This window comes from Lepidochelys kempii, chromosome 2 (assembly GCF_965140285.1).
Source record: "Lepidochelys kempii isolate rLepKem1 chromosome 2, rLepKem1.hap1, whole genome shotgun sequence".
NCBI classification, from domain to species: Eukaryota; Metazoa; Chordata; order Testudines; family Cheloniidae; genus Lepidochelys; species Lepidochelys kempii.
Genome location: NC_136381.1, coordinates 258,491,338 through 258,509,857, shown reverse-complemented (window position 1 = coordinate 258,509,857; position 18,520 = coordinate 258,491,338). Strand labels below are relative to the sequence as shown.

General features: G+C 45.2%; 1 protein-coding gene across 3 annotated transcripts; it reads left to right on the top strand.

The window, feature by feature from the left end:
* The first annotated feature begins 651 nt into the window (after nt 1–651).
* MYD88 (MYD88 innate immune signal transduction adaptor) lies at nt 652–17,430 on the top strand. 3 transcript variants are annotated; one of them, XM_073334703.2, is made up of 6 exons: nt 652–1,042; nt 7,685–7,804; nt 9,010–9,190; nt 10,662–10,753; nt 13,915–14,089; nt 14,880–17,430. In XM_073334703.2, exons 1-5 carry the CDS (start codon nt 700–702, stop codon nt 14,067–14,069), a joined length of 891 nt encoding a protein of 296 aa, XP_073190804.1. In that variant the 5' UTR covers nt 652–699; the 3' UTR covers nt 14,070–14,089; nt 14,880–17,430. The 3 variants fall into 3 exon arrangements, with proteins under 3 accessions (XP_073190804.1, XP_073190803.1, XP_073190806.1); XM_073334702.2 differs by having other exon boundaries at nt 14,599–17,430; XM_073334705.1 differs by lacking the exon at nt 14,880–17,430 and having other exon boundaries at nt 11,617–14,007.
* Nucleotides 17,431–18,520: the final 1,090 nt, after the last annotated feature.

Below are 18,520 nucleotides of genomic sequence, written 5' to 3'. Positions count from 1 at the left end.
CAGTCTGTCCGTCTGTCCCTGGGCCTGGGGGGTGTGTGTGGCTGTCGGGGGCTCCAGTCTGTCCGTCTGTCCCTGAGACTGGGTGTGTGTGGCTGTCGGGGGCTCCTGTCTGTCCCCGGGCGTGGGGGGAGGGGTGGCTGTCGGGGGCTCCTGTCTCTCCGTCTGTCCCCCGGCCTGGGTGTGTGTGTGGCTGTCGGGGGCTCCTGTCTGTCCGTCTGTCCCTGGGCCTGGGGGGTGTGTGTGGCTGTCAGGGGCTCCAGTCTGTCCGTCTGTCCCTGGGCCTGGGGGGTGTGTGTGGCTGTCGGGGGCTCCAGTCTGTCCGTCTGTCCCTGAGACTGGGTGTGTGTGGCTGTCGGGGGCTCCTGTCTGTCCCCGGGCGTGGGTGTGTGTGTGGCTGTCGGGGGCTCCTGTCTCTCCGTCTGTCCCCCGGCCTGGGTGTGTGTGTGGCTGTCGGGGGCTCCTGTCTGTCCCCGGGCGTGGGGGGAGGGGTGGCTGTCGGGGGCTCCCGTCTGCCCCGGGCCGTGTCTGTCGCTGCGGGCGCGGGGCTCCCGCCCGGCCCTTCTCGCCCGCAGGGGAGGCTCCAGGGCGGGCGGGCGGCGGGCTTGCAGGCGGGGGCGGGGTGGGAAGCGAAACCCGCGGGGATCCGGGGCGGGGGCGGGAGCGGGAAGTTGCGAAAGCGGCAGGCTCGGCTCGCGAGCCATGGACGCGGCCACGGCCCCGGCCGGCTCCGGCTCCGGCTCCCCGGCGGCCCCCGAGCTGGAGGCGGTGCCGCTGGTGGCGCTGAACTTCGCGGTGCGGCGGCGGCTCGGGCTCTACCTCAACCCGCGCGCCCCGGTGGCCGCCGACTGGACGGCGCTGGCCGAGGAGCTGGGCTACGAGTACCTGGAGATCAAGCACCTGGAGGCGCAGCCCGACCCCACCGCCCGCCTGCTGGAGGACTGGCAGGGCCGCTGCCCCGGCGGCGCCAGCGTGGGCCGCCTGCTGGCGCTGCTGCGGGCCGTGGGCCGCCAAGACATCCTGGCCGACCTGGGCGGCCGCATCGGTGAGAGCCGGAGTTGAACCCGCGGCCCAGGCCCCGCCGCTTCCTCCCGCCTGCGCCTCCTCGCTCTGCTCCGCCCCCTGCGCCCCCTTATTGCCTCTTCCCCCGCCCGGTGCTGCCCCCCTCGCCGGCCCTGCCGCCGCTGCCCCCTCGTGTGTCCGGCTCTGCCGCTCCCCTCCCCTCGGCCCGCTCTGTTTGACAGCTGCGCCGGGCCGCTGGGGCTGGACTCCTCCCCGGGCCTGCCGGGTGGCTGTAGGAGCCTGGGGGGCTTGGGAGAGAGGAGAGTGGCCTTTGGCACAGCCCTTGGGGGGGCGGGGGGCCGAGGCTGCGCGCTTTGGTGGGGCACAGTTCAGCCTGATCGCTGGATGACCGTCTAAATAGGTTCTGGTGACATCATAGGCCACCTGCTTCATGGGCTGTACAGAAACAAAAGCACCCTGGAGGCAATTTTAATGATTCCCCCCAGGCCCCACCCAAGACCGAATGAATAGTTTAGTTTCTCTTGGGGCTGGGACCGATCTGCAGAGACAACTGGAAAAGAAAGTTCTGGGAGGTTTGGTTTGGTTTCCCCCCTGAAATTCAACATTAGTCAGTGTTAAAACTCTGGTGTAAGCATGGCTAGGTTTTGAGTGTGAACTGCTAGCCTGAAGTGGGTTTAGTTTGGCAGTTCTTGGTGGCTAACTTCCTTTATATCCTTGTCATCCTTTTGAGATTTGCCAGTTAATTTCAAAGCCTGATCTAGACTGATAGGTTAAAGAGTCACTGTCAGCTTGTTTAGGTCCTGAAATTTAACTTTGTTTGGGAAAGCTAAAGCCTATGTGTGGCATCTGTAGAGAATTATAAATAATACAGGGATACTGCATAAGATACAGCTTTCTTTATGAAAATAATTTTTGAGGCCTAACCATAGTTTGAGTGGTATGCTTTTTGTTTTGCTTGTTGCTGTTCTACTCTGAAAACTGACATTGCAGTTACATATTTACTGTGCTTCTCTGATTTTTTTTTCATAGTAAACTTGCTCAGTTTTCAATGGAAAGAGAGAGCTTCATATTTCTGCTAGTTACCAGCCCTTCAAATTCACCCTGCATCCTTTCTGTCTTGCATGTGATCTCCAGTGATATAAATCCTGCAGGTCCAACAATGCCTTTGGCAACATTAGCCATGAGATAGTTTGCCCAGGTTTCATGGAGGGCATGACCTGAAGGTAATGGGATTGGACTGAGAATCTGATTTGGCTGGCAGAATCTTCAGGTCTGGTGATGATCCATGGGATAGAGCACAGCCTGAATTTGTGGACCTGGTAGTTGTGTGGGTGGGAATTATTTTTCAACTGAGCAAACTTGATACAGGAATCCATGAGAAATAATAAATAAATAAATAAATACAGAACCCCACAGAGCCATTTTCACAAAGCATTATTTACAATAGAACCACGCTTTACGGGAACCCAAATGGCACTAACTGGAAATGAAGTTTTATCACCTAAATATTTCTCAGGTCTCTTTCGAGTCACAAGTTATGCTTGACACTGAGTGTCTACAGGCTGTACACTTGCTGGGCTACTGGTGGGGAAGTGAGAGATCTCACTTCCTGTTACTTGCTGATGAGAAATCAAGATGGAAAACTTCACCGCTGCATCTTGCAAAACACCAAATAGATAAACCAGTGATCTAGTGTAGAGATTCCCACTGGGTCCCTCCTACTCCCACATGTATTTTGAGGACCCTCTGCTGCTTTTTTTTTTTTTTTAAGGGACCTGTTATTAGTGTTATGCCTCATGAGCCTCAGTCTGTTTTGGTTTTTTTTGTTTTTTTTTGTGGTCCATAACAAGAAGCAGAGACTTCTGGCTGGGTGAGAAGGTTTGAACTTACAACCCAAATGAAGCTGCACTTCAGAAGCTCTTCATTCTGGCACTGATGCTCTTAATTCAGGAGCTGACTTTTCAGTTCTTCTTGCCACATTAACACGTACAGTTTCGTTCAGGAAGAGGCACTGAGTCTGAATACCTTTCAAAAAGGGAATATAGAACCAAATGGTTTTAACTGGGTGGGGCCTGAAGGTTGAGGAGGCTCCCAGCTGAGAGTCACATTGAGATGTTCGCCTGGAGACTATAGCTTGGGTCTGATCCTATGCTACTTACTGAGCACCCTAAACTCTCATGAAAGTCAGTGGGAGATGATTGCCCTCAGGATCAGGTCCCTAACATGCATTAAAAAAAATGGAGGATTCAGCCACCCATATCGTTGGTACTGAAATTTGGGCTTTAAGCAGTGCTGCTTCTTGATCTGAGTGTCCTGGCTGTGTTATATGTTTGGATGTAAGACTCTTTGTGAGGCACATAACTGATCCATAACTAAGCCCCTTTGTTTTCCATTTAAACCGATTTTTACCAAAAAATCCCGAGTTTTACAAAAAGCATTATTCATTTTTTTCCGATTTTCACCCTACTTTTGTATCATTCAAATATATTTAAAAAACTTGTTTGATTAGGAAAATACAATACCTTGTATGAGATGTATGTATTATGATCATGCATCTGTGTGTATATGCCAAGCTGCCTTTTGAAATAAGGCTATGTATTAGTCTAGAAAAGACAGATAATAAACCACCAGGCACACGCAAGCTCTGAAGTGTGTGCACAGTTGAACGTACTGATGAATCTCACACCCACCACATGCACACTTCGTGCTGTTAGTGGATAATGGTTTAAAGATTTGACACACTAAAATGGGAAGGAAACAGAAATCTGTATCAGAATACGTTTCAGAGCACAAGGAAGTATTCAAAAGTTTAAAAAACAAACAAAATAGGAGAAAAGGATGAAGTTGAGTGTATGCACTGCAAATGGTGTGGCCCAATTATTAAATGTAAATGTTTATAGGCTAAGAGATCTACGTCTTCAACAGTAAACTGTTCATTCAGATAAAAAGTTTTATTTGGGAATTAGAGATCTATTGTTTTCTTAAACTCAGAAGTGGCATTGTTTTTTGAGTTCTGTTTTAGCCCTGCAGCAAACCACATTGAATTCCGTTCATCAAAGCATTAATCTACTGAATACTTTCCCCCTGTCCTTCTGTCCACCAAAATAAACCCTGATATTTACCCAGAAAAATAATTAATAGTTTTTTGCATTGATTTTTCACCTGTTTTGGTTGTTGTGGTAATAAACACCTATAAATTTCTGGGGGAAATTAAATCAAATAAAAACCGAAACCGAAGGGGCCTATCCATAGCACAGAATTCCAAAGACTGCATGTGGTCTGTGGCATGCACTTCAGAACCAACCTCTCTTTCCATGCAGCCGTGAGTCAACTGTTCCATCCCAATGGATGGCAACAATACGCAATAATTATAGCAACAGTACGTATCATCATTCCTAAAGAGGTGGTGTCTAGTCTAGCCTTAATAGTTCCCATTCCAGCAATGGCAATTCTGCCTTCCTTAGCAGCTCTTTCCATTGCCTGATTGTCCTTAGAGTTGTAAAGCTCTTTACCTTGGTGCGTTTGTCCTAAATCTTCCTTGCAAAAGCCCATTACTTTCTATTGCTTTCTTGCTGACTAGTGACAAAAACTGGTACTTGTCTGCTTAATAATTAATCTCCCTCAGTTGTCTTTTTTTCCCCTACTCGGAACATGCCCAGTTCATCTACCCTTTCCTCGTAGGGCTTATTTGTTTATAATTTTTACTCCTCTCCTTCAGCTTCCCTTATGCAAGCCATAATTCATTTCAAGATCAGAGCTATGTTATATGCCTTATATTGAGGTTATCTGCATAGACTGGATGGGGTTTATACAACTGCATGGAACTCGGCCATAGGTGAGAGGTTTATGGCAGGAGTGGGTGGGTGAGATTCTGTGGCCTGCGTTGTGTAGGAGGTCAGACTACATGATCATGATGGTCCCTTCTGACCTTAATATCTATTAATCTATTTCCGTTTGCAGGCTTTGTGCACTCTCATTTAGTTGGTTTTGTTCTTATGGTTTCAGACCCCTTGATGGTCACTTTGACTTTGTGCCCTAATTAACACATGACTCAAAGCAAAACTCATTCAACATTTCCTAGCATGGAGACTGACCCATGCCAAAACTACTGGAAACCATTAATCAGCTCAGGTTGGCTGGAAAACCTCATCTCAATTTCAGTGAAATTGGCCTCAATTTTGTATATGTAACAATACTATGTGGGTTTTACCAGGATTGGTGTGTCATTCTGAAAGTTTTGCCTCAGTCAGAAGCTTTCACTCTTGGAGATGGATGGGCAAAAGGATTAGCGCATGTTTGCATCATTAATGGAATAATCTGAAGTGCTCAAATAAGTGTGTATGACCCTGAACAGACTAATGAGGAGAGCATGAACATGGTGTCAGAGCCTTGAATTAAATTCTGATAAGGAACTGGGAAACAGTCTAGAGAAATTCAGATAAGGCCACTCACTGTATATTCCATTTATACAATGTGGGGGAAAATATATAGTTTTTTTAAAATGTTCATTTGCCATCTTATGCACCCAAATTACTTGTTTTCATCCAGCCCCTGGTACTTCCCCTCTAAGCTCTCTGAATAGCTCTGATTTTTCCTCTTGGTCTCTTTTGTTGTTTTTCTTTACCCAGTTATTATTTTAAAATGTGTCATTACTTCCAGTAGATTCTCTTTCCTGCTATTTCCAGTCCCGCAGCAATTGTTCTCATCACAAAGACCAGCCTGTGCAACACACCAGCATCACTAAGATCCAGAGGGTTACATGATGTCTGAAAGGGTTGCATGATGTCTGATTAAAAATTATACATTAAAAAAAACACACAGCAATATTTCAGAGTTTGCCTTTCTCCATTTGTGCTTTTTGTTTGCATTTTGCACTTCCACTTGGGAAGTGGAAAAAACACTAGTCAGTTTTCAGGCTGTTGTTTTTTTCTAATAGTTTCAGATCTATTCTTACTCACTAGTTCTCATGCACTAGTACAGTGCTGCAATGGGTTGGTTGTATACACTACAGGGGAATTTTAAAAAACAAATTTAAAAATTTTAAATTTTAAAAAACAAATCATTACTATTTTCATTTAGATTGTTTAAAAAATAAAGTTAATGAACATATTTCTACTTGTAACAAACCTATATCCACGCAGGATTTCATGGGAACTTCATAGCAGCAGTGGATCAGAGTCCAGATTTTACTGCTCTAGAAGAACATACTACCACAACTTGAGCTAAGGGAGAATCTCCACTGACAGTTACTGTAATCAGCCCTATTCTGCTGTGGGTTTGTCTAGATTTTTATATGGCCTTCCTCACTATAGTATCTGAACGTCTGATTCTGCGACTGATCATCAATTCTGATTCCATCTTCTAGAAGGATGGTTTAGTCCAGTGGTTCTCAAACTTTTTTTTTCATGGACCACTTGAAAATTGCTGAGGACCTCGGTGGACCACTTAATGATCTTTCCAAATGTTGTTTGTACTGTTAGCTAACTTTTGTAAAGTGCTTTGGATAAAAGCGCTATATATAAAAAACAATAATAATTAATTTTTTTTGTTCTACAAATAAAAGCACACAACTCACATATTTTAATATCAGTAGTCTTACCTTTCTAATGGGATGGATGTGCCCCCCGAGCTGGGACTGGGAAGAAAGGGGTCTCTCCCTCTCTCCCCCACCACGGCAGCTCCTGAGCTGGGGCTGGGAAGGCAGGGGGTCTCTCCCCCTCCACAGCAGCCACAGAGCTGGGGCTGTGAAGGAGGGCCATCTCTCCCCTGCATCTGCAGCCCTGGAGCTGTGGAAAAATGTCTCTTTCTCTGGCCGCTGCAGCCCTGCACATCCCAAATCCCCCCCACCCCCTCCTCTCACCACTGCCCCCTCCCACCTACTGCCTATTTCCCCCTAAGGCCACCACCACACCTTACATGTGCGTCTTCTCCAGGGTCCAGGCACCTAATTAGTGGAGCCACACCTGCGTGGCTCCACTAATTAGGTGGGTGGCCCTTCATTCTCTTGTGTGCAGCCCAGGCGCGCACCTTAAAGGGAACTATCTGCGGACCACCTGAATGGAGCTTGTGGACCGTGGACCACAGTTTGAGAACCTCTGGTTTAGACAAATCTTGCATTTTGGCAAAGGGTTAGACTAGATAACTCTTGTGGTCCCTTCTAACCCTATGATTCTTAGCTAGTAGTATACAGATGTGCTAGTCAGTTCATTACATTTATTATTATTAGATTTTTATGAAGACTTAAAAAAACAAAACTCCCGAGTCTCTCAACCCCTAGATTTTGGCTCCAAACTACCTGATGGTGTTTCGTTAAGTATTAGTTAGAGACTCAAAATGGGCAACAATGAAAGGAGAACATGGAGATGTTAAAACCTATGGAGTCACTGCTCTGGTGATATTTGCATACATTGTATGTGCTGTTCAATGAGAACAACAACACCTAAATAACACCTTTTGTCCAGTCTCTCAGTGCATCCTACACACAACTAATACTCCGAAATCAATTCACCTTAACGTTGTAAGTCCCTTTTACTTTCAAGTCAGAATGTTGCTGAAGGACTGGGGGTGCTGTTTGTATTTTGTTTAGTTACCGCTAAGCGAGTTCGTCTGTGTGTTGAACCTCAGCAGCATGATCAGCATCAAGTGAGCCTTTTGTGTCTTGCAGAAGAGGACTGTAAGAAGTACCTACAGAGGAAAGAGCAGCCTCTTCAGGTGCCAGCAGTAGACAGCAGTGTCCCGAAGACATTGGAGATGTCAGGCATCACTACCAGAGATGATCCTTACGGTAAATAGCCATAGATCTATAGATTTAATAATAGATATACTGTGCTAGGGCTTGTCTTCTATGTATTAGACCCCTGTGAGAAGTACTGAGAATCATTCACCTCCCTTCCTATCTCTGTCCTTCCCTCAACCTATGCATATACATGACATCCTGACCAAGCAGGGAGATAGGATTGAAATACTCAGGGAGGGAAGAGGGGCAGTAGGGCAAATGGTAGTGCAGTAAAATATGTGGAACTCTGTGCAGTTTTATAGGCCTAAGGCCAGTGCAGCATGATATTGTGCCCGGACCACTTTCTGTAAAAAGCTTTCATCTCGTCAGAGTTCATTGCATGGATCTAAATTTCCATTCATTTGGAAGGAGACCTTTTTAGGTGAGCGTGATCGCGAAGCCCGGTTTACCAGTTTAGGCCCTGAGCCTGAAAACAGAGCCCCACCATTTGAATCCTGTGGGGCTCCCCTCAGGTACAAGGTTCTGCCTGTGTGGATCTGATTTTAGTATCTGGGCCATAGAATGCTAATGTTTTCCCTACCCCACTTTTAGGGCCTGATCCTTCACTACATTAATGCAGTTTTATGCTGGCACAACGCCGCTGAAATCAGTGTTGTCATGCTGGTGTAAAACTGGACTAACACAGTGAGAAATTGAGCCAGTAGAGGTTGGGCACCCAGTTGTGTAAAATGCTAGCCTTAAAATAAGGCACCTGAATCTGTGGTTGGGCACCGAATAAATAAAAGAAGGCCTCAGTGAGAGCTGTAGGTGGCTAACTCAGTTAGGTCACTTATTCAAGTGTCTGATACCCAGGTCAGAAAATATTGGCCAGTCTTCTCCCCATTAGATTTATTTCTCATATAGCTCTCTTTGTGATATGTTTGTATTTCCCAAATCTGAGGGCCTGCCTGATACTGTTGTAAATAGTGAGTGTAGTGTTGCCCTTACGTGAATTATCTGCAGGGACTGAACCTTGGAGCTCTGGATTTAGAAGCAGGAGACTCTACTGCCTGGACCAAACAATCCGATTCATTAGCCCAAAAGCTGCAGCCAACTCAGTCATAAATCTCTGTATAAGGGCTAGCCACTAGAGGGGGACAGAGAGCCACACTGTGCTAATATGGGTGAGGTGAAGTTATGAATCCAAGGCTCCAGTACGTGTGGTTGAATTGAATTAATTTAATATGTCTGCATATAATTCTGAATGGTTTCAGGGAACACACCAGAGCTATTTGATGCCTTCATCTGTTACTGTCAGAAAGACATTCACTTTGTCCAAGAGATGATCAGAGAGCTGGAACAAACGGAGTTCAAGCTGAAGCTGTGTGTGTTTGATCGGGATGTCCTGCCAGGATCGTGTGTGTGGTCCATCACTAGCGAGCTTATCGAGAGACGGTGAGTGAACAATGTTTGCAGGGGGGGAACTGGCTGTAAGGAAAGTATTTTTAGATTTTTCCAGTGTAAGACTTTGGGTAAGCCAAAGGAGAATTGGTTCCTTGGGACCAGATTTGCCCTCTCCTGTTGGAGCATGCAGGATGGGATAGAGAGACAGGGAAACACCACAGTGAAGTTTGTGGAGCTTCCTATTTACTATCTCCTCAAGAAGGAAGGGGGGAGATGTCCCAAACCAAGACCCCCTCCTTATGGCACCACTGGTCTCTGCGCTCTCTTCTGCTGTTTAGATACCCTGTGGTTGCTCAAAGGCAGCTGTGAAGGGGGCCCAACAGGAGATAAAACAGCTCCCAGCTGCATCAACTCCCACACAGCCAGATTTCCACACAGAAATCCAGTAAGTTTTCAAGAGACAGTATTGTGGAGAGTCACTCTGGCCCTCACCCCAGGACTCCTTAGAGCCCTTTTCATAGAGTTCAAGGGGGAGTTGTCCCACAGAGGGTTAACTCCTCCACCTCCCTCCTTATGCCCAGAGGGGAGAGCTGTCTGGAGAGAGCGTCAGTGCGTCTGTGTGTAGGAGAATGCACCAGCACTCGTAGTTTTTCCTTTATCCAGTTGATTTTTCCACCCACTGGAACATTATGATGTCAGTTCTCTCTCTGGGCAGCTAACATAGCTACCTGTGCAGAGTGTGAGCACCCTGGAGCAGCCAGGGAATTCAGAAGAGAGATCTGTCTTCTCCCCAAGACACTGGTGGTGCACAGGGGAACTTATACATGCTCAGTGCTAATGGCTACTTGTCTGGATTTCCGAAGGATCCTTTCAGACAGAGGGGGTTGTTATGGTAGCATCTCTAGGCTCCAGCCAGGATCAGGGCCCTATTGTGCAAGGCACTGTACAAATACACAGGCAGATGATGAGTTGAAGAACTCACCATGTAATGTAAGACAAGACATATCAAATGAGTGTAAGTAGTGAGTAGAAGGAAGATGCAGCTAACAGTAATGAGGTCTTGTGGTTCTGTAGCTTATTGTTAGCAAATGCACAAGTTGATGGTTCCAAATCATTGTAACACGTCTTCAAAAATATACCTTAATATCAGTGATACCCACCTGATATCATAGTATGAGATTATACTGTTAAAGACTGCATCATAATGCATTCGTACAAGGGGGCTGAATTAAGGATGCACAAGTGACCTTAATTCTGGCATTCCTAACTTCTGAGTACTTGATTTTGCAATCTCAATAATGTTTCTTTTACGTACATTTTTTGTGTGTAATATATATACAGATGTAAGTAAAGTATCAAAACACTTCAGATTTTATTGACATTAGAACTGGAACACTGTTGATGGTTGCATGTTTTCAGCAGAACAGTGCTATAAAATATATATTTTTCCAGCAAGCATGAAAAGCATCTCTCTTTCGTTCAGTTAATAACCATTTTTTCCCCACTCTCGGTTTAAATCCAGGTGTAGGAAGATGGTGGTTGTTATTTCAGATGATTACCTAGACAGCAATGAATGTGATTTCCAGACCAAATTCGCTCTTAGCCTTTCCCCAGGTAAGAGAATTCAGATGGCCCATTAAGGGTACATTTTCCCACAACAATGCATAGTCAATGTTGTTCTTAATTATTTGTATTACAGTAGCATCTAAAGGTCGCAGCTGAGATTGGTGCCCATTGAGCAAGGCATTGTACAAATGCAGAGTAACGGCTTGCTCTGCATTAACTTGCCAGGTGAACCTGGCTACCACACACTAAAAGATCCGTAGGGAGCTTTGATGTTCTCCCATTTCAAACAGCGCTACATCAAAGTACACTATGGATCTTTTAGTAGACAGCAGCAGGCTCCATCTGCTGAGTCAGTGCGTAGCAAACTAGTGTGCTGTAGATTCACATCCTGGCTTGCTGCACACTAACTCACAGTGTGGACAAGCCCTAGGAGACAGTCCCTGCCGAGAACAGCTGGAACAGACGAGGGGTGGGGAGGGCTGCAGAAGAGTAAAGTGATTTGCCAATGGCAGAGCCAGGAATAGAACCTAGGTTTCCTGAAACCTAGCCCAGTGCTGTATCCACTTAGCACATTGTCTCGTGTGTGGAAAACCTTCCCCATGGCTAGTGCTGGCCCAGTGTTCAAAGGAAAAGAAAGGGATTTCACTCAGACCAAAGGATATCATTCTTGAGAGCCATTACTGCTTCCTTGAGGGGCAATCAGACGGGTAGGAGTCTGATCCTATGCAGACATTGGTAGAGTGATTGCTTGCTGCCCTTTAATTACCAGTGGGTGCTGCAACCTACAGTTCTGAGGGAAGTATGTTCGTAGAAAAGGAAATGGTGGTAACCTAGAAAAGCCTGAAGATCTGGAGGAAGTGGTTTAGGATCAGTCTACTCATTGTTTTTTGGTTACTTGAGTATCTTTTTAGATCTGCAGCTGCATCTGGATATCCCTACAGCACAGGTTGCCAAGAGTAAATCTTTCCAGTGGCATCTGGCCAGGAGGTTGTGGCATGTTGAATAATGAAATGGAGAGCGCTTATCAAATTTGTGGATAACACCCAGCGGGGAGAGGTTGCAAGCACTTAGGAGGACAGGACTAGAATTCAAAATGATCTTGACTAATTGGAGAATTGGTCTGAAATCAACAAGATGAAATTCAGTAAAGATAAGTGCAAAGTACTTCACTTAAGAAGGAAAAATCAGATGTGAAGCTACCAAATGGGGAATAACTGGCTAGTGGGGTCATACTGCAGAAAAGGGTCTGGGGGCTATAGTGGATCGCGCTGAATACAAGTCAATGTGATGCAGTTGTGAAAAAGGCTAATACCATTCTCGGGTTTATTAACAGAAGTGTTGTGTGTAAGACACGGGAGGTAATTGTCTCACTCTGCTTGGCACTGGTGAGGCCTCAGCTGGAGTATTGTGTCCAGTTCTGGGTGCCACACTTTAAGAAAGGTGTGGACAAACTGGAAGGGGAACAACAAAAATGACAAAAGGTTTAGAAAAGCTGACCTATGAGGAAAGGTTAAAAAACTGGGCATGTTTAGTCTTGAGAAACGATGAATGAGGGGGGCCTGATGACAATCTTCTAATATGTTCAGGGGTCTTATAAAAAGGACAGAGATCAATTGTTCTCCGTGTCCACTGAAGGAAGGACAAGAAGTAATGGGCTTAATCTACGGCAAGGGAGATTTAGGTTAGATATTAGGAAAAACTGTCTAACTGTAAAGGCAGTTAAGCTCTCAAACAGGCTTCCAAGGGAGGTTGTGGAATACCCATCATGCGAAGTTTTTAAGAACGGTTAGACAAACACCTGTCAGGGATGGTCTAGGTTTACTTGGCCCTGCCTAAGTGAAGGGTGTTGGACTTGATGGCCTCTCAAGTCCTCTCGCTTCCACCCCTCCATTGTACATTCTTTCAGAGGTGGACTTCACCGCAATTCTCCATGCCTTCATCACTGGCAGATTGGATTAATCCAGTCTGCTCAGTCAGGGCTATCCCTGTACTTCTCAGACTTCAGCTGGTGCAGAATGTTGTGCGTCTTGCATGGAATGCAGCACACCCATGCCCCAGACATTGCATTAGTTGCCAGTTGGAGTTTTTGGTGCAGTTCATGGTACTGACTTATAAAGCTGTCAGGGTTCTCACCCCACTCTGAACTCTGGGGTACAGATGTGGGGACCTGCATGAAAAGCCCCTACACTTATTTTTACCAGCTTAGGTTAAAAACTTTCCCAAGGCAAAAAGTTTGCCTTGTCCTTGAACAGTATGCTGCCACCACCAAGTGATTTAGACAAAGAACAGGGAAAGGACCACTTCGAGTTCCTATTTCTCCAAAATATCCCCCTAAGCCCTTACACCCCCTTTCCTGGGGAGGCTTGAGAATAAACAAGATGAGCACAAACCAGCCTTGGATTTTTAAGACCCAAAAACCCAATCAGATTCTTAAAAATCAGAACTTTATTAGAAGAACAAAAAAAAGATAAGAGAATAACTCTGTAAAATCAGAATGGAAGATAATCTTACAGGCAGTCAGATTCAAAACATAGAGAATCCCTCTAGGCAAAACCTTAAGTTACAAAAAGACACAAAAACAGGAATACACATTTCCTCCAGCACAGTGAATTTACAAGCCAAAACAAAGAAAACCTAATGCATTTTCTAGCTAGATTATTTACTAACTTTACAGGAGATGGACGGCTTGCATCCTTGATCTGTTCCGGGCAAAGGTATCACACAGACAGACAAAAGCCTTTTTCCCCCCCTCCAGATTTGAAAGTATCTTGTCCCCTCATTGGTCATTTTGGGTCAGGTGCCAGCGAGGTTACCTTAGCTTCTTAACCCTTTACAGGTGAAAGGATTTTGCCTCTGGCCAGGATGGATTTTATAGCACTGTATACAGAAAGGTGGTTACCCTTCCCTTTATTTTTATGACAAAAGCCATTCAAGGTTTGGCTTGTGTATGTTGTAACCTGTTCAGGGAGATTTGAGATGCATGTTCCCATGTGCGTTTGGCTAGGGGAAAGAGCCTTCGACGCTGGAACTTGCTGTCCAGGAGCATGGCCAGTTGAGTCACACTGGTGTAACTGAGACCGGGGTCAGGCCTAGGTGTATGGACCTGTGCGTGTGTGCTGCTGCTTTCACTCTATGGGGGATGTAAAGAATGGATTTATGGTTACGATGCAACTTTCTTTACTCGCATGCCTGGGTGGACTGTCTTTCAGGTGCACGCCACAAACGGCTGATTCCAGTCAAGTGCAAATCCATGAAGAATGAGTTTCCAAGCATCTTGAGGTTCATTACGGTCTGTGACTACACTAATCCCTGCACCAAAAAATGGTTCTGGATAAGACTGGCAAAATCCCTCTTGCTTCCATGAGACAAAGCTACATAAGCCAGGTGCCTTTTGATCCTGCACAGTTGTGCCTTCTGAAAAAAAGAAACTCTAACATTCAGGTGTAGTCTATACAGTCTTTCAACATGTCAGAACTTTGATCCTTGCAATATTATGCCTGGGGCCTGCAACAGACACACAAGTGATATCTGAAGGGGGGCTTAATTGCATTAAATGGGGAGTTAATTGCAGTAAAAGGACTACAATGCACTTCTCCAGGTGGGTAACTTGAAATGACCAAAGCCACAAACCGTTGATGTTGTACACAACTTTTATATGGTTTTAAACACCGTTACAGGGCTCCCGTAGTGGTATCTGGGGATTGTCAGGGGAATAGTTTCTCTCTTTAATCCCTGGTGAAATCTGATGGCTGGTTACTGACCTGTATGAAATGAGTTTGGGGGTCTCAGTCTGGTTTTTAGTGGACAAATGAGAAATGCCATGAAAATCATTGATACTGGCACCTTGGTTGGGAGAGAGGCCAAGGATTGAACTACCCTTTTGTTCCCTAAAGGCAACCCCTCCAGATCCGGGTTGTAGCAGACTGGAAGGGCAGGTTCCATTGCCGCTGCCCAGATTGTACCTGCTCTCTGGCTGTACGGAGGACTTCAATCTCCAGGACACTCTTTGTATTTAATGAGCAGCACATTTACTTAAACATCGTTTAACTATCTAAAAGAAATTAACTGATCTCCCATTATTTTTAGCAATATCTGACTCTTGAGAAATGGCTGAAGTGAGTTTATTTTTTGTTTAATATTTTTTTCTCAATTTTGGTCTTTTACAACATTTTAGGTCATATTCCAACCTATTCAGAGAGTTAGTTACTCATGTAACGCCCCTATTGCTGACATCCTCTGAAACAGCCTTCCAACCTTGATCAACGATTGGTTCTTCGTTAAAAGCAAAAGCCATAGAGAAAGTCATGCTAAATAATGAGGGTGCTGCTTGTAGCATGTCCGTCTGTCCGTCTGTGCACATGTCCCATTTAACTAAGTGATCGCTCTTACATCAGCACTGGGAAATCATAGATCCTGTAATGTTTACAACAGATCAATCTCACGTCGATGGCTCAGTCTTGGATTTGTATTGTAGGATTGAACCTTAACACACAAGGTGCTGAATACCGTCAGCTTCCATTGACTTGAATGGGAGAATTGAGCTAAGAACTTTCTAGGAGCAGCCCCTAAATCATTTGGCCTCTAAGAATCTCGCAGAACACACTGGCTTTACAATGTCTCAAAACCAAAAGGATAAGTGTCTGACAAAGAATGCCTTGCATTATAGATCAGACCTACGTCAAAACAAATAGTAATGTTTTAATATGAACATGTATATTTGAATTAATATATTATGATACTGTGATTAATTAATCCGTATACTTTAAATCTAAAAGAATCCCCAGTTGCTTGCATGAATGAGGTTAGGCGCACCACTCTTGTTGCTGTAGTTGTATGCATCGTGTGGATCTTGACCTCAGAGGCTCTGTATGATCCAGCCCTTATGGAGACTTGGAGGGTGGGTGGGTTGTTCTGTTTTGTTTGTTTGACAGGTTATTTTAAAACAGGGTTTTGGTAAATGTTTACTTTCCAAAGTAATGTGGTTTTCCTGTGCCTACAAATCTCTATTTGCTTGAGTTGCTGCAGGTTGGTTCATTCCTTCAGCCACTGATTTGCTATGGATTTTATTTCTTAAAAGGAGTCACTCGTGTACGTTTTCAAACAGTAGCCGATCATCAGTTTCTTGACTATTCATTGCAATATTAACTGTTTTGAGTTCTTCTGTTAGAAATGTCTGTGTCTGAGTGTCTTTAAAGGACATTAATGTCTACTCATAAGCTGTTGCTATATGTTTTACCAACTTCTTTTTGCCCACTAGGTCTCTTGTAATAGACAAGCCAACCCTATTGTTGGGAACCTCAATTAACTGAAGCTTGTTAAAGCTCTTAGCATCAGTAATGGGGAACACTTTTGGATGGGCCTGCAAAACACACTTTTTGCCATCTCTGCCATTAATATAGTGGTCTCCACCACTCTGATGAGATCACCCTGCATAGGTCTGTCCTGAGAATGTTGTGGGAATTAGTGAGAGAACTCTGGGGAAACCCCCAAACTTAACTGATCTAAATGGATATAAATGTATCTCCCAGTCCTCTTGTCCTCTGGCCCTTGGTGCAGAAGTGGAGCACAGCTGCTTATCTTGGGATTCCTGCATCGTTTCTAAATGTCAATTATATAAATAACCTGGGGTTCTGAGGACTGCTAGGTCCCCAGCCATTGTAGGGAATTGGATTGATTTTTTTTTTTGCTGAATATTAGCACTTCCCTGGTGTTTTACAAACCTGAATACACCAGCGGTGGGATTGAACCTGATATGTTTGGATCTAAAAGCATGAGCTTCTGTTGAATGACTAGGTCTATTAACTCCGAAGGCTGTAGCAGAAACACGAAACTCTTCATGGTCTAGCCACTGGGGGGGAGTACAGTGAGCCACACTTACACACATGACTGTTAGTGAATTACACCTCCTAATCCTGCTGGCTGGCAGGGGAAACTTGTCCCCAGTTCATAGCGGGGAAACAGGCACAGAAAGTTTAAGTGACTTATCCAACATTGCACCATCTGGAACCCACATTCCCTGACTCCCCGTGTCCTGTTTTAAGTAGGAAATGTTTAGCACAGATATTGAACTCTTTGGCAGAGACTATAATTTTACAACATGTTTGTACAGCGCCATCTGTGGTGGACCCTGATCTCTGGTTTGGACCTATAGCTGCTACAGCAATGCAGATAATAAAATGATACTATACTGTATTCATATTTACTAGGTGATGAAATGATAGATGAATATCTCTGCTCTCTGAATAGAGAAGATGCTGCTTTTGCAAGGAAACAAACAGCAGCATCTTCATCATTTCTAGTTCATCCAAACATACCCAGATGAATTTACCATTCCTAATAACCATCAGAGACCTCATATTGTCACCTAACTTCTCTGTGTCTCCGAAGAAAGCTGCTGTTCTTTATAAGTGCAAAGTATTGTTAATGAATGGGATGTGCATGTACTCAACTTTTTAAAATCAAGACAAAAGTTCTTAAGTAGGCTACAATAACGCTCTTGGGGTTAGAAGTAGTAATCCCAGAAATAGAAGGTCTGGAGGTTTAAAGAGGTACTTCCGTAATATACTGTATGTCAGGTGTCCCCAGACTTTTTATGTCATGTTGTCCCTTATGTAATCTGTCCATGCCCCTCCTGAGGGCTGGGAGCCAAGGCTGGGGTTGGAGCTGCAGCTGGGGTCATGGCTGGGAGCGGGGGCGGGCTGGAAGCGGGAGCCATGCGGTTGGGAGGGGAGCCAGGCCGTGGTGGGGGGGTCGAAGCTGGGGCTGGAATGGAGCTGGGGGCAGAGCGTGGCTGCATGGTGCTCCGTCCCAACCCCTTGTGGGGGCTGGCCCTGGCCCCGCTGCACTGCCTGAATGTTTCTCCATGCTCCCCTAAATGGGCACGCCTCACAGTTTGGGGACTTCTGCTGTATGCTAAAGTAACTTCAAGATCCTATGCACTTCTGAATTTGTCATAAATCTGTTCTGAGTGTGACATCTCCTTAAGTCATAAAATGTTATTTATCCCAAATGCAATTAAATTGCAATGGAGTGTTTCTCCGCCCTTCCGCCTCGTCCTGTGCAGAGGAAGAGCCAAATCCTCAATGTGTTTTTAAAAAATTACCCACAAATGATGTTGGTTACATTGTATTTTTTTATCTCACTTTAAAACAATCAGAGCTGTGCTTGTTAATATCAAAACATTTATTTGTATATTTGCATTATTTTCTGTCCATTCTGATGTCCAGCTTTTGAAGGACATACGTGTTTTATATCAACTGTTCCACTGGTTGGTTCTTTTTAAAAAGTTTTCCTACTTTTGAAATTGTGCCAAAAATAAAGACTGAAGAAAAGCAGGATTTGTGAACATGCTGTTTTTGTATCAGAGAACACCTGCCTTTATAGGGAAGTATGGTATTGGGTATTCAGCAGTGTGTAGCTCACCACTGTGTCCCAGCAGGAACGCTACCAAGAAATTATGCTTCAGAAAGGTACAATTCCTCTCCAGGTCTCATTCTTCACTTGACAAGATGTAGCCTCTTCCCTCTCCCATTGCCTGCATCCAGCCAGCTCTCTTAGCTGGCCTGTGGGGTGGTACCAGGGCTCTGCGTACTTCCTGCACACTGGCTCATGGGCAAGGGGAGTATTGGGCATTCAGCCACTGTGCATCCATTCCCTCTATGCCCAGAGGTCCAAGTAGGTCTCACACAGCTGTACAGGATTGGGGGGGCTTGCCAGCTTTAACCCCTGGGCAGCTACCTAGGACCAGGGCACAATCTACCCTTAAGGTAATTTACACATGCAAACACAACGCCTCTCAGGATCATCTCTGCCTTC

What these genes read in the sequence shown, in the direction of transcription:
- MYD88 (XM_073334703.2), top strand. Translation starts at nt 700, where the DNA reads ATGGACGCGGCCACGGCCCCGGCCGGCTCCGGCTCCGGCTCCCCGGCG. An exon ending in TACCAGAGATGATCCTTACG is followed by an intron (nt 7,805 to 9,009) that starts GTAAATAGCCAT and finishes GAATGGTTTCAG; the next exon opens with GGAACACACCAGAGCTATTT. An exon ending in CGCTCTTAGCCTTTCCCCAG is followed by an intron (nt 10,754 to 13,914) that starts GTAAGAGAATTC and finishes ACTGTCTTTCAG; the next exon opens with GTGCACGCCACAAACGGCTG.